Source organism: Nelumbo nucifera, chromosome 7, assembly GCF_055504915.1.
Source record: "Nelumbo nucifera cultivar China Antique chromosome 7, China Antique-T2T, whole genome shotgun sequence".
Taxonomy (NCBI): domain Eukaryota; kingdom Viridiplantae; phylum Streptophyta; class Magnoliopsida; order Proteales; family Nelumbonaceae; genus Nelumbo; species Nelumbo nucifera.
This window is the reverse complement of record NC_142655.1, coordinates 23,505,565-23,521,157: the sequence shown is the minus strand read 5'-3', so window position 1 is coordinate 23,521,157 and position 15,593 is coordinate 23,505,565. Positions and strand designations below refer to the sequence as shown.

The window sequence follows — 15,593 nt, the reverse complement described above, 5'->3', positions numbered from 1 at the left end:
ATTTTCCAAGGAAGAAGAAGAGAAGAAGAGAGAAAAAATTGTGAGAGAGACAAAAAGCTTGCTGGCAGCGCCAACTATCTACCAACTTGTCACAAAGATCATAATAATGCCGCAAGGAATTTAATCCTTTGGTAAAAACATCTGCAAGTTGTTCTTTAATGCTAACATAAGGAGAGACTGTACTTGGAGCGATCGATAGGAACCAGGACCAGGGAGTTTCTTCCCCCCTTCCCCTCATTCCCATCCACTCTTCTTCCCCTCTTTCCTTTCAAAACTCAGTTGATCTTGTTCCTTGTAGTAATCCTTGGCCTTTGGTTTTTGCAGATCCAGTTGTTGAAACCTCACTGCTTGCAGGTAATGACCCTTTTGTGGTAGGGAAAAAAAGAAGGGGGTCGAGAAAAAGACAGGGAGGGAGAAGTAATCTTGAATATGGTCCTAGAGAACCTTGCCACCTTGATAGAGCAAGTTGAGAAACCTGAGAAGGAAGATGGGGGAAATGGAACTGCAGTAGGCACAGAAGAAAAGGGGAAGGAACTTGACCTATTAGATGGGAAAGAAGGTGAGTGCAGAGAACCACCCAATTTGAAAGGGCAGAAACAAAAAGAATCTAAAGGAAAGTTCACCAAAGGAAAGGTCTATCTTAGAAAGGAGGCTGGAGATGATAAAAAATGAAAATGAATGAGGTGGAAAATCTAGCCTGCAGAGTGTCCTATGAGAAGACAGTTAACAGGAAGAGGGAGAAAAATAGAGGAGACTAGGACTTAGGAATAGGAAAGGGTCTAGACAAAAGAGTGGAATGAAGATTCTTTGTTGGAATGTAATAGGGTTAGGGGGTGCAAAGAAGAGGAGAATCGTGAGGAATGTGATAAAAACAGAGAGACCAATAATAGTCATGCTTCAGGAAACAAAACTTTCGAATTTGGATGGAAGATGGATAAGAAGTATTTGGAGTAGTAGGGGTCTAAGTAGGTCTTTTGCCCCATCTTGGTGTGCCTCGAGTGGTATCCTTGCAATTTGGAAGAACGAGAAAGTAGAGTGTTAGGAGGATTTGATAGGACAATACTCGTTATCAATAAAATCCAAGCGGATGAGTGATGGAAGGGAATGGGTGCTGACCAATGTGTATGGCCCTAACTCATATAGAGAAAGGGATACCTTCTGGGAAGAGCTAGCCGCAGTTAGGGGCCTTCAGGAGGGACCATGGTGTTTAGGAGGGGACTTTAATGTGATAAGGTACACAGAATTGACAAGCAACCCCAACCAGTCTATAACAACAAGTATAAGACACTTCAACTCCTTGATTGAGTCCCTAGAACTAAGAGAACCCACCTTGTTAAAAGCCTCTTTCACTTGGTCAAATCTTTAGGAAAGACAAGTGTGCTCAAAGTTGGACAGGTTCCTTTTCTCCATTGATTGGGAGGAGTTGTGGGGAAACTTAACATTGAAAGCCCTTCCTAGTGTAACCTCGGATCACTGCCCCATAAGTCTTTTCCAAGAAAACCTTATTGGAGGCCCTATACCCTTTAGATTTGAGAATATGTGGCTGGAAGTCCCAAACTTTTTGCAAAAGGTAAATGATTGGTGGTCAGAAGGCATTATAAGGGCTAGAGAGAAGGGGTAAGATTCACAAAGAAGTTGAAAAGATTGAAGGAAAAGGTTAAAGAGTGGAACAGAGAAAAATTTGGAAAACTTAAGGTCATAAAGGAGGAATTAGCCAAGAAAATAGAGGAATTGGACTAAAAGGAAGCTCGTAAAGAGTGTGGGTCAGAGGATAGAACGAAAAGATGGAATTTAAAAGTGCAACTAGAGGAGATCTTGAGAAAGGAAGAAATTTCTTGGAGACACAAATCAAGGTGTAAATGGCTTCTGGAGGGAGATGGAAACACCAAATTTTTCCATTCACTAGCAAATGGGAGAAGAAGAAAAAATCAAATCTCTAGCATTGAGGTGGAGGGAAGAGTAATAAACTCAAAGGAGGAAATTGAAAGGTGCTTTGTGGATCATTTCAAATCAATCCTTGCCTCCTCAGTTGAAAGCAATTTGGAATTGGAAGAATTACAATGGGATAGAGTTTCGGAATCCATAGCTGCCTTGTTAGAAAGAGTTTTCAGTGTAGAGGAGGTCCATGAAGCAATTTTCTCGATGGATAGATCCAAAGCTCCAGGGCCAAATGGTTTGTCAATGGCTTTCTATCAAGATTATTGGGAAGTCTTAAAAGATAATTTAATGGATGTCTTTGTTGATTTCCATCAAAAAGAGGAAATCTCTCCAGGAGCAAATGCAACTTTTATTACTTTGGTGCCTAAAAAGAAAGAGGCCAAAACCCCTAAGGACTACAGACCGATAAGTCTTGTAGGTAGCATGTATAAGATCATTGCAAAAGTTCTAGCTGGTTAACTGAAGATTGTCTTGCCCTTTGTCATTTTTAGAACCAAGGAGCTTTTGTGGAGGGGAGACAGATAGTGGATCAAATCTTAGTTGCAAATGAATGTGTGGTAGCGAAGAAAAAACAAGATGGCAAAGGCTTGGTTTGTAAATTGGACCTAGAGAAAGCCTATGATATGGTGGATTGGTCTTTCTTGTTGAATCTCATGGAAACGATGGGTTTGGGTGAAAGATGGAGACTATGGATTAAAGGATGTATTAGCTCAGCACATTTCTTCGTCCTTTTAAATGGTGTAGCAAAGGACTTCTTCCCGACGAAAAGAGGGTTGAGACAAGGTGATCCTTTATCCCCCTTCTTGTTTACCTTTGTTGCTGAGGTTTTGAGTAGACAAATCATCAAGGCTGACCAAGAAAATTAGTTTAAAGGTTGGAGGATTGGCATATCAGAGGTGGTGGTGTCTCACCTGCAATTTGCAAATGATAATATCATTTTCTGTGAGAGCTGTGATGAACCTAGTTTGAGGAATTTGAAAATTTTGGTGGATGAGTTTTAGCAGGCCTCAAAACTAAAAGTGAATTGGGGAAAAAGTTGTGTAGCTGGATTAAACTTAGAAGAGGGTGACATCCAAGCCATGGCAAATTTACTAGGCTGTGAAGTGAAAAGCTGGCCTCTAGAATACCTAGGTATGCCCTTGGGAACCCAAAAGCTGAAAGTTTCTGGAAACCAGTTTTAGAGAGATTCACTAAGAAGTTAGAAATGTGGAAGAGAAGTTATATTTCCTTGGGGGGAAGAATAACCTTGATAAAATCCACCCTAGCAAATCTGCCCACTTATTTCCTCTCCACCTTTAGGATCCTAGTGAATAGCCAGGAAGTTAGAAAAGATAATGACAGATTTTTTGTGGGAACCCGGTGATGAAAAGAGGGATCATTTAGTGAAGTGGGAACACGTCTGCAAACCTAAGAAGCAAGGTGGCCTAGGTATAAGGAACATCTTAAAGAAAAATACAGCCCTCCTAGGGAAATGGCTATGGAGATTCCCTTGTGAAGAAGATAGGTTGTGGCACAGGGTCATTAAAAGCATTAATGGTGAAGTAGAAAACGGCTGGGATGCAAAACTAGCCTCCAATGCAGCTCCAAACTCCCTTTGGAAGGCAACCTTTGTGGTACTACCAACCTTTCTTCACTTTATCTGCTTTGATGTTGGGTGTGGCAATAAAGTGTTATTCTAGGGAAGACCTGTGGGTTGGGGATTTGCCCTTTAGTGTCAAATTCCCTGACCTTTACTCCTTGTCAAACCTTAAAAACAAACCTGTTGCTAGGGTTGGCGTGCTTTCAGACTCGGGTCTCTCTTGGGACTTTAGCTTCAGAAGGGGTCTGAGGGAAAATAAATGTGTTTCCTTATTGCTCTTGATCTCAACCTTAGAGATGGTCCACTTAGACCAAAATACAGCTGATATTGGAATCTGGTCCCCAACCCTTGACGACTTACTCTCTTGTGCCTCTTTCTTCAGTCCGCTCACTCATTCTGAATTTTTGGGGGTGAATTTCCTAGTGAGAGAAATCTGGTGCAAACCAATCCCTCCTAAAGTACAAGCCTTATGTTCGGAAGTATTCCTAGGGAAAGGTAAACACTTGTGATGTGCTACAGAAAAGAAGGCCAAACAAATGCCTCTTTCCTCATGTGTGTGTCCTTTGTAAGGCTTGTGGTGAAACCCTACCCCATTTATTTTTATCCTACTCTTTGTTTCTTGTATTTGGGAAATTGTTTGTTCTCTCTTTGGATGCAGATGGGCTCCCCCACAGGATGTAGTAAGTCTATTCAGCCCCTCTTTCCTGAGGCAACAGAAGAAAAGAGGAAAGTGCTTATGGAAGGCAGCAAGAGCTGCTGTGGTATGGACTATATGGGAGGAAAGAAACTAAAGAATCTTCTTTGGAAAAATCAAATCAAAGGAGGAAGTCATTGAAGTCATAAAAATCAGAACTGCACATTGGGTGATGACCATGGAACTTTTCAAAAAACCTCTCCACAAATGACATTCTAAGGAACTAGACTGAAGTGGCACAAATAGATGTACCCAAAGAAATTGTGAGTGGAGTGGAAGCCACTTGCACTAAATAAACTAAAACTAAACTTTGATGGGAGTTCCTTTGGCAACCTGAGAAGGGCAGGTATAAGGGGTGTGCTTAGAAATTGTCAAGAAGTTGTGGCACTTTTCTCAGGACCAATAGGTATTGGTGACTCAATTCAGGTTGAATCTTTGTCTCTCCTACAAGGATTAAAGCTGGCTGAGCAGATTGGAGCAATAGATTTAGAAATATTTCTTGGGCTAAATAAATCACATCAACGCCTTGGAAGCTCAAATTTATCTATAGGGAAATTGACATACTTGCAAGGAGGTTCAACTCTTACTTTGGTTGGGTAAAAAGGACTGCAAATGGTATGGCGGATACCCTAGCAAAACAGGGGGCAAATAGATCTACCTTGTTCTAGGTAGAACTGTAACTGTTTGTAGCTTGGGTCATTGCAATGCTGAAACCAAACTCATGTAATTCAATATATTCCTGATCTTAATAAAAGTCTTATTTGCTGATAAAAAAAAACATAAGGAGTGCATGTTTCTCCTTTCTCTAGTTCCTCCCAAATAAAGTGTTTATCCACCTCAAATATGCTTGGTTCTCTCATGGAGTACTGGGTTGGCTGCAATATTGATAGCAGCCTTAGTCACAGCAGAGTGACGTAGGACCATCAAGAGGAAAACCCAATTCTCCTAGTAGATTTTAATCCACAGGAGTTCAGCAACACCATGAGCCATTGCCTTGTACTCTGCTTCTACACTAGGTATAGCCACCACACTATGTTTCTTACTTCTCCAAGTAACAAGATTTCCACCTACAAAGGTATAATAACCACTAGTGAATTTCCTGTCATCCATTGAGCTAGCCTAGTCAGCATCAGTATAAACTTCAGCATTCATATGTCCATGCTTCTTAAAAAGAGACCAATCTTAGGGAACTTTTCCAAGTACCTAAGAACTTTGTCTACTGCCTCAAGGTGTGCAGCCTTGGGAGCATGCATAAATTGACTGAGGACTCCCACGACATATGCAATGTCATGCCTAGTCATCGATAAGTAGAGGATTCCTCCAATAAGCCTTTGGTACTATCTTGCATCCTTTATGGGCTCATTACTGTAGTCCCCTAGTTTGTGGTTCACATCAATGGGAGTGTCAGCTGGTTTGGCACCTAGTTTCCCTATATCCTTCAGAAGGTCAAGAGTATATTTCCTTTGAGAGATGAAGATACCTTGTTAAGAGTGGGGAACCTCAATTCCAAGGAAGTAACATAATGGTCCCAGATCCTTCACCTCAAACTGTGTGGCCAAGAACTTCTTCAGCCTCTGTATCTCTGAGACCCGATCACCTGTAATAACAATGTCATCTACATAGACTATTAAAGCTGTTGTTTTCCCTTGTTCCTTATTCACAAAGAGTGTGTGGTCAGTTTGGCATTGCTTGAAACCCATTTGTTGAACTGCATGGTGGAATCTGCTAAACAAGGCCCTGGGAGACTATTTCAACCCATGTAGAGACTTCTTCAACTTGCAAACTTTCTGCTCACTACCTTTTGCACAGAAATTGGGAGGTTGGTTCATGTTCACTTCCTCCTCCAAAGCACCATTCATGAAGGAATTTTTAATGTCTAATGGGTGGAGTTCCCAATCCAGACTTGTTACTAGACAGAGAAGGACCCAAATAGAGCTCATCTTTTCTATAGGAGCAAAAGTTTCTACATAATCAACCCCATACACTTGAGTAAAGCCTTTTGCAACCTGACAAGCCTTGTATCTCTCAATTGTGCCATCTGCCTTGTGTTTCACTTGAAACACCCATTTGCACCCCATAGGTTCCTTCCCTTCAAGAAGATCTACCAACTCTCACGTTCCTTTCTTATGTAAGGCATCAATCTCCTCCTTCATGGCATTTGTCCATTCAGGAACCGATAAAGCCTCTACAACACTCTTAGGAAGGGGAACACTATTAATGGTTGAAAGCAAAGCATGAAAAGAGGGTGAAATATTCTCATAGTATAAAAAATGAGCCATAGAGTGGTGTGCGGTACATGATCTGCCACCTTTCCTCTTTGCAATGGGAAGATCCAAATCATAATTCAAAGTATCAATATCAATAGGTTCAGGGGTATCAACTGGAAAATGGTACCTAGATGGGACAAGGGATCTAACCCCCAAGTGTCTGGCGGCATTGGTTGCACAACTTCAGGAGGAGGATCAAGAAGAGGAGGTAATAGAGCCTGTGTTTGTTTCTCCTTAACTTTACTCTCCCTCTAAGGAGAAATATGGAAAAAGGGAACATTTTCAAAGAACGAGACATCCATAGACACAAAATATTTTTTGGATAGGGTCAAAATAGTGGTAACCCTTTTGAGACAGGGAATAACCAAGAAAAGTACAAACAATAGTTTCAGGATCAAACTTACCTCAAGTGGGAGAGAGATCATGAACAAAGCACTTACAACCAAAGACACACATGGGTATGGGAAACATAGGAACTTCTTCACATTGTCTGATTGGAAGCAACAGGAAACATAGGAACTTCTTCACATTGTTGAGGGGTCCTGGCACAAGAGCTTCAGTGAAGAGAGCAACAGGAAGCAAAAAGTGAGATAACCATGGAAAAGCTTCTTCACATTGTCTGATTGGAAAACTTGGATCTCAGTCTGAAAATGAGTATAGATCATGTGTTGAAAATATTTCACCAATTTAGGAACTTCTTCTCAAGAGTGCATAGGATAAACCCAAGAGTATCGAGAAAAATCATTAATAAATGAGATAAAATACTTATAGCCATTCTCAATTAGAATATTAACAGAACTCTACATATCAGAATACACAAGATAAAAAGGAAGATATGTTTTTTTATTTCATAAAGGAAATGAAGCTCTATAATGCTTACTCAACTGACACACTTGACACTTAAAATTACTACCTGACACAGACTTAAACAATTCTAGAAATAAATGCTTCAACGACTCAAAAGACATATGGCCCAAATGATGGTGTCACAATATAACTTGACTCTTACTTGACTAACTCAAGGACTTTGAAACCACAAGACCAACTTTCTTCTCCAACATATAGAGGCCATCAACCATCTTCCCCCTACCAATCGTCTTCTTGGAAGTCAAATCTTGAAAAACACAAGAATGCGAGAGAAAGGTTATTGAACAATTCAAAGTATGTGCCATACTGCTAACAAACAACAAATTAATAGGTAACCTTGGAACATCCAAGACATCTAATAGTGGAAGACCAAAAGGGCAAAGATATAGATCCCCGACCAGCAATGGAGGAGAAAGATCCATCTGCTAACCTCACTTTATCTCTGCCTTAAAGGAGGGTATATGAATGGAAATGGGTTGACTTACCAGTCATATGGTTTGAGGCACTAGAATCAATGATCCATGGGGATTCTACAGTCTTAAGAGGCTACTTAGAAGGTAGAGGTTGAGTTACCTGAGGAGGATGCAAAAGAAGTTGAAGGAGTAAGCCCAATATTCGCATGTCTAAGAGCCCTACCGTATTGCTCCAAATGGTCACGGAAGGATTAATAATATCCTCCTTGAGATCAGAACCGGGGGGGGGGGATCTTCAGATGAAGTCACTGCTGAATTTCCATACTATGAATCATGAGCTGCTAAGTTGGCTGAGGTATACTTCTTCTGATTTGGTTTCCTATTCTAATCCTATGCTGACATCTTGCTAAGTTCTTGTGCCCACTTTGGCTTCCCATTCAACTTCCAGCAAGTTTCACGGGTGTGCCTAAATTTCTGACAATGGGTGCACCACAGTTATCTTTATCATTTTCTCTTTTCTGGCCTTCCCCTTTCTTTCTTGAGTTCATGTATCCCCTTTCTGCTAAGGAAAAAGTCTCCCTCTCAGGAGCATTCATAGCTGATTTCTTCTTTCCTCTGACTGAACTAGGGTATAGACTTCTTGAATAGATGGAAGGTCCTTGCTACCCAAAATTTGCACTCTAATGGGATCATACATAGGGTTGAGGCCCAATTGGAAAGCAAACACACATTGTTGAGACAGAAGTTGTTTATAAGCTTTGGCATCTTTTAAACTTTCCCACTCAATGTTCTGGTAGAAATCCAACTCTTTCCAAACTGAAGTTAGGGCTGAATAGTAGGCAGGCAAGCTCCTCTCCCCCTGGTTACATGTTAAAGATTCAGCTTGTAATTGGTAAATCCTGGCATAGTGCCTTTGCTCTAAATATGTTGCTTTTGCCTGTTCCCATATTTCTTTAGTTGTCTCAGCCCACATGAAATTCTGTTTAACTGAAGGTAACATGGATGTCAGAAGCCACGACATAATCATGCAGTTTTCTTGGTTCCACTTGTCATATTTAGCGGTCCCTGATCTAGGTTCTTTTATCTTCCCATTGATATATCCTGCCTTTCTTCTAGCTGTAATATACATCCACATCTCTTTGGACCAAGCCAAGTAGTTCCTACCATCCAAGGGAGTGATAGTCATAGAGAAATTTAAAGTATCATGACCACCATTCAGTCCATCCTGATTAGATGTGGTTCCAGATGTTGCAGAATCTTCCATTGCCATATATAATAACTTTAGAGTGAACAATGACCTCTTTTCTTTCAGTCCACACGCACGGATGACAACCACCCTCACTCTTTTGAGATTTTTATGCATGTAACAAATACAATCACACACAGAATCTGCTGTCACACACATGTACAGGTCTGTCTAACCTTTCCAAAGGACAATACAAGTCCAAAAACATCAACAAAAAATACTGCAATACCCTGCCAGTTGAATCAGGTCACTCATGACCTACAAAGGTGTTTCAAAACCTTACAGTTTTGAATCTACAGGTCCACACACCCCCTTACACCATTTGGCCAATGTAAAACACAGCCTGTCTTGGACTTACTGCCAAGAACTAAGGCTGCAAACAATCTAGTTCTTGGTTCTGTTCAGTCCAAGCAGATTCTTGTAAGATTTCAATCCAGAAATAATAACAGCACAGAAAAAATCAAAGCACTTTCAATAATGTTTTTGAACAGAATGCTCTTTCTATAATGGTCTCTTCACTTCAAACGCTCTAACATTCCTCTCTTCCCAAATCATCCAAATCAAAGCAGCTGTTGTGCATCTGCACATTATTTTCTATCAGGGACTGAATAGAAAATACAAAATGAAAGAAAATAAAATATGTTCAACTCATATGATACAATGAAGTATATTAATATGGTGTACATGCTATTAAGATTTTCTTATTCTCTGCATTGACAAAGTTGAGACCATGAAAAGACTTGTCCAACTTTGTCTTGTAGGTGTCTTTTCAAGGGTCCTGGAAGAATGTAAAAATTGCACATGATTGTTGTTTATAAGCATTCTATAGGTAATTTTCTTTGTTTTTATTATTGTCATTATCTTTGTTTATCATCATTATAATTTCTTTGTTATCTTTGCAGATCAGAGACTTCCATATAGCAAAACGAGAGGAAGATATTGGTTTCTATGCAGGATTTGTTGGTAGTATTTGATACATCACAATTTGCAATAGTATATTTTTTATATATTTACTGAAGTGATTTACCTTCTTAGGATATAATGCTGATAAAGTCATTCGTTTCTTGAAGGATCTTCATTCATGATTGGAAGAGCTTTAACTTCAGTTTTCTGGGGAGTGGTAGCAGATAGATATGGTCGAAAACCTGTTATATTGATTGGGACAATTTCAGTGTCAGTAACATTACAAACTTTCTTTTAATTTTGATCCCTGGTTATACTATCCAAGAAATGAGTTTGTTGATTGTTTATTATAAATGTTTCTCCATGATTGAAATTTTCATTATTTACCCTCAGGGTTATATTCAATACACTCTTTGGCCTCAGTACAAGCCTTTGGATGGCAGTTTCTATGAGGTTTCTTCTTGGATGTTTCAATTGCATGCTTGGGCCAATAAGGGTATTCTTCTGTATATATGTCTAGATGATAATATGACAAAACATAATTTCTTATCTGGTAGAAATGTTAGCCACTGCTAAGTAATCATTTTTATTGTGGTATTTGCTCCCCTTGTTTCATTTTGTACCGCTGATGTGTTCAACATTACCAATTGATTGTATCCATTGTGTTCTAGGCATATGCTTCAGAAGTTTGCCATGAAAAGTATCATGCTTTAGGACAATCAATTGTAAGATACTTTTCTTTTCAGTGCTTATCATGGATTCCTCTTTTGTTCTGCATCACTCATAACAAAGTATTTATTGATTTGACATTTCATTTCAGGCTAGTACATCAAGGGGCATTGGGTTTATTATTGGTCCAGCTATAGGAGGTTTCTTTGTACAGGTTGAACAGCATTTCCTTCTTAACTGTATTTACTGGTAACTATTGTTGCTTACTCATGTAAACAATAAAATAACAGTTAATTTACATAAATTGGCTGATTGAAATGGGATAACTAGTTATCAGTTGTCTATATGAATCCTCAATACTTAAAAATAGTCCCTCCCAACATCTTAAGGAAACCCATAAACAGTCCTCCAAGAAGGATCCTTTTATAGTATAACTCTAGGATATGGCCTCCAAAATAGATCTCACATATGAGACCAGGTGTGTCATAAAACTATATGACCTTCCCACCAAACATTTGGGAGTTCTTAATAGGCCATCCTCTAAATTGGAGCCTAATTAGTTCTATGTATAAAGAACCGCCTAAGTGGGTGGTCTGGTCACACAGAGGTGGGGAGAGATAGGGGAGTTTCTCCTGGCAAACAGATGGAGGAAAATATTTGCAGTGGAGGACAAGAACTTCATTGTAGAAGAGGGGATGGGGTGTTATGAGCTGCTAGTGTTGATAGATCAGCCATTCATTATTGGGCTTTATTTTTTCTATTTTTATATGAATATTAATTTTCTATTCTATAATTTGTTCTTGTTATGCTTATGGGCTTGATTTATCTTGGACTGTGGGCCTTTTATTTTTCTTACATATTGTTTCAACTAATTAGAGGCAGACTTGAAAATTCATAATATATTGATTGGTTGGCTAAGTACAAAAGAAGTGGAGGGTTCTTTCTAGCTCCCATGACTGTGATTGTTCTTCCACTTTCTTTTTCTCTTCTCCTTTTTTATACTTTTTTCTTCTTTTCTTCTCAATTATTCTCGACTTTTATCAATTTGCTGAAAACTGTGGAAAAGACATCAGAATTTATGGATGAATACCTTAGAAACAAGAGGTTTTTAAATAAGTAGGAGTAAAATGGAATATATACTATGTATATTTAATAATAATATGGGTGCAAACCAGGGTATACTTAGGATTGGAGACCAATGCATCTTCAATAGGGGTCTGGAGGCCAATAGTAGAAAGGGTGGAGAGGATCTCTGGGGGGCAGAATCACACTCATTAGGACTGTCCTTTCAAGTCTACTGACTTGTTACCTTTCATTGTTGAAGGTTCCAGCTGTGGTGGCTGATAAGATAGAGAAATTACAGAGGGATTTTCTATGGGAAGGGGTTGGGGTCCAATGAAGTTCCATTTTTTTATCAGCAAGGAAAGATTGATTTTATTAATAGTGTGAGGACAAATTACAGGATTACATTAAAACAGAAAATACAGTTGTTACTTCACAATGTGTTACAATAAAGCCCAGAAAAGTTGCTGCCCCTAAACTCCCTATTTAGCTAATGAGTCAGCCGTCCCATTTGCGGTCCTTCTGATCCAAGTGAAAGAAGCATTGAGTTCCCTTGCTAGGCTTTCAATATCCCTCAAGGAATGTCTATATCCAAGGATCACTACCCCTGTTATTAGACCAATAGATCACCAGTTTTGAGTCCCCTTCAACCTCCAAGTTTTTCAAATTTGTTTGTTTGGCAAGTTTTAGCCCCTGAAGAAGTGCTAAAAGCTCAACCTTTATTGAATTGGCTATCCCTATAGGTATTGTTATGCAGGAGAGAAGAATGAAAGAAGAGAGAAAAGAGAGAGAGAAGAAGAGAGGAGAGAACTGAGAGCAAAAGGATTACTGCTGGCGGCGCAGCTTTTTAATATATATACTAAGGCGACAACAACTAAAATAGAAAAGGAGCAAAAGTACAATAGTAACCCTACGGTACTATACATAGGAAAAAATAACAGCTTTTAACACTCCCCCTCAAGTTGGGACATAGATGTCAATCATGCCCAACTTGTCACATAAATCATGATGTCTTGAGTGGTGTAGTCCTTTTGTAAAGATGTCTGCAAGTTGATCCTCAGAGCTGACATAGGGAGTACACACTTCCGTTGTGATAACTTTCTCTCTGATAAAGTGCTTGTCGACTTCGATGTGTTTAGTTCTATCATGTAGCACAAGGTTAGCAGCAATGTTTATGGTTGCTTTGTTATCACAGAATAGGGTCATAGGTCTGTCCACTAGAAAACCCAACTCACTCAATAGATTCTTTATCCACATAATTTCAGCCATTCCATGAGCCATTGCTCGATATTCAGCTTCAGCACTAGATCTAGCCACCACATTTTGCTTTTTGCTTCTCCAGGTAACTAGATTTCCTCCTATGAAGGTACAATAGCCACTAGTTGACTTTCTGTCATTTAGGGATCCTACCCAATCTGCATCAGTATACACTTCAACTTTTAAATGCCCGTGCCTTTGAAACAACAAGCCAGCACTTGTAAACCTTTTAAGGTATCGGAGGATTCTTTCTGCTGCTTCAAGATGAGTGGTCATAGGGGCATGCATGAACTGGCTAAGGACACCAACTGCATAAGCAAGGTCTGGGCGGGTCATAGAAAGATATAACAATCTCCCTATAAGTCTCTGAAACTGTTTCACATCCTTGATAGGTTCACCTTGGCTGTCACCTAATTTATGGTTAGGATCAATGGGGGAATCAATTGGTTTCACTCCCATTTTTCCTGTATCCTGGAGTAAATCTAGGACATACTTCCTTTGGGAAATGAAGATACCCCTTTTTGAGCGGGCCACTTCAGCAAGGAGGTGTCGGTTCTTTCTTTCAGCAACACCATTTTGTTGTGGTGTTCGGGCACAAGAGCTATGGTGAAGTGAACCACGTGATGCAAAAAATTCCGTGAGATCACTATGAAAATACTCTTTGGCATTATTTGACTGAAAAATTTGGATTTAAGTTTGAAATTGGGTGAAGACCATCTGCTGAAAATCTTGGATAATTTTTGGTACTTCATCCCTGGTTTGCATGGGATATACCCATGTATATCTAGAATAATCATCGATAATGGTAATAAAATTCTTGTAACCACTCTCAGATGGTAAAGTAACAAGGCCCCACACATCAGAATGAACAATGTGAAAAGGAAATTCAGATTTATTATTTTTTGAAAGAAAATGAGTTCTACACTGCTTACTCAATTGACAAGTTTGACAAGAGAAATCTGAAACGGACACTGACTTAAACAATTCTGGAAACCCACTTTCAAAGACTCAAAAGATAAATGACCAAGATGAAAATGCCATAAATAAACTTGACTCTTACAGGACTGACTCTTAGACTCTGTGACTTGAAGACCAGCCTTATTCTCCAGCATGTAAAGTCCATCAACCATACATCCTCTACCAATCGTCCTCCCAGAGGCCAGATCCTGGATCACACAGTAAAAAGGGAAAAAGGTCGCTGAGCAGTTTAAGGAATTAGTAATACTACTAGCAGAGAACAAATTAATGGGAAATTTCGGAACATGTAAAACATCAGAGAGGGTAAGGCCAAGGGGGAGAGAAATGGTTCCTTGACCAGCTATGGTAGTATATCATCCATCAGCTAGTCTTACCTTGTCTCTTCCAGAAAGAAGGTGATAGGTTTGAAAGTAAGAGGACGTACCAGTCATGTGTTTTGAAGCTCCAGAATCAATGATCCAGGGAGTGTCAGGGTTATGAGAAGCAACATGGAAAGCTGTGGCAGAGTTACCTGATGTAGACGCAAATGAAGTTGAGGGAGGAGCATTCATCTGACGAATTGCTCTACTATAGAGCTCTAAATGGTCACGGAAGGAATTTATAATATCCTCCCTTGGGTCAGATCCATATGAATGTGTTTGAGTCACAGTATGAATGGGGGGCTGATTCTCCTGAGTAGCCATGTTTGCCATAGTGTGTTTTCTTGTACCTTGCTGTCCTGACTTTTTATTTATATCTGAACCTTGCTTCTTATTTAGATCTTGAGCCCATTTCGGCTTCCCATGAAGATCCCAACATGTGTCTCGGGTGTGTCAGGGTTTCTGGTAATGAGTACACCACAATTTGTCCTTGTCATCCATCTTTTTCTAAAGATCTCCCTTCCTAGAAGTATTTCCCCCACCGGTAGTAACACTCCCTTTCACTGCCAACACAACTGCATCTCCTCCAGAACTGTTCATCAAATTCCTTCTGGTTTCTTCTAATTCTACAAGAGCATAAACTTCCTGAACTGATGGAAGATCCTTGCTACACAAGATCTGGACTCTGATAGATTCATATATAGGGTTCAAACCATGTAAGAAAGCAAACACTCTTTGCTGGGAGACGAGTTTTTTGTACAGTTTTGCATCTTCATAACACTTCCAGTTCACACTCTGATAATGATTTAACTCCTTCTAGACAGAGGTCAAGTCTGAGTAGTACACAGATAAACACCTCTCCCCTTGTTTACAAGTAGACGATTTTGCTTGTAGTTGGTAGATTTTTTCATAGTGTCGTAGTTCCGAATATGTTGATTTTGCTTGTTCCCAAATCTCATTTGCCGTTTCAGCTCACATGAAATTCCTTCTTATTTGAGGTTGCATAGAAACTAAAAGCCAAGACATGACCATGCTGTTTTCTTGGTTCCATTTGTCATATTCAGCACTCCCAGAATGTGGTTCTTTGATTCTCCCATTAATGTAACCTATATTTCCCCTTGCAGTGATGTACAGCTTGATCCCTCTTGACCACTCTAAATAATTTAAACCATCAAGAGGGATAACGGCCATGGGAAAGGATAGGTCCACACCCCCACTCATTCCATTCAGCATTGAGGAAACACCAGATGTAGCAAAATCTTCACCACTCATGATTTCAGATTCAAAAACAACTCTTAAATGGTGTACACAGCCTTAAAGTGTTGTTACAAGTGCTGTTACAGCACTAACAGGTCATCCCT

At 39.6% G+C, this 15,593-nt stretch overlaps 1 protein-coding gene across 5 annotated transcripts in view; it reads left to right on the top strand.

Annotated features, from left to right (window-relative positions):
• The window catches only part of LOC104593522 (putative peptide/nitrate transporter At3g43790), a 119,888-nt gene that overhangs the window by 29,126 nt on the left and 75,169 nt on the right, over positions 1-15,593 (top strand). For all 5 annotated transcript variants that reach the window (XM_019197070.2, XM_010253410.3, XM_010253411.3 and 2 more), the window contains 5 exons: positions 9,907-9,967; positions 10,075-10,177; positions 10,301-10,403; positions 10,579-10,632; positions 10,728-10,790. In XM_019197070.2, coding sequence (XP_019052615.1) covers positions 9,907-9,967; positions 10,075-10,177; positions 10,301-10,403; positions 10,579-10,632; positions 10,728-10,790 — 384 coding nt within the window. The remainder of the gene's footprint in view (positions 1-9,906; positions 9,968-10,074; positions 10,178-10,300; positions 10,404-10,578; positions 10,633-10,727; positions 10,791-15,593) is intronic.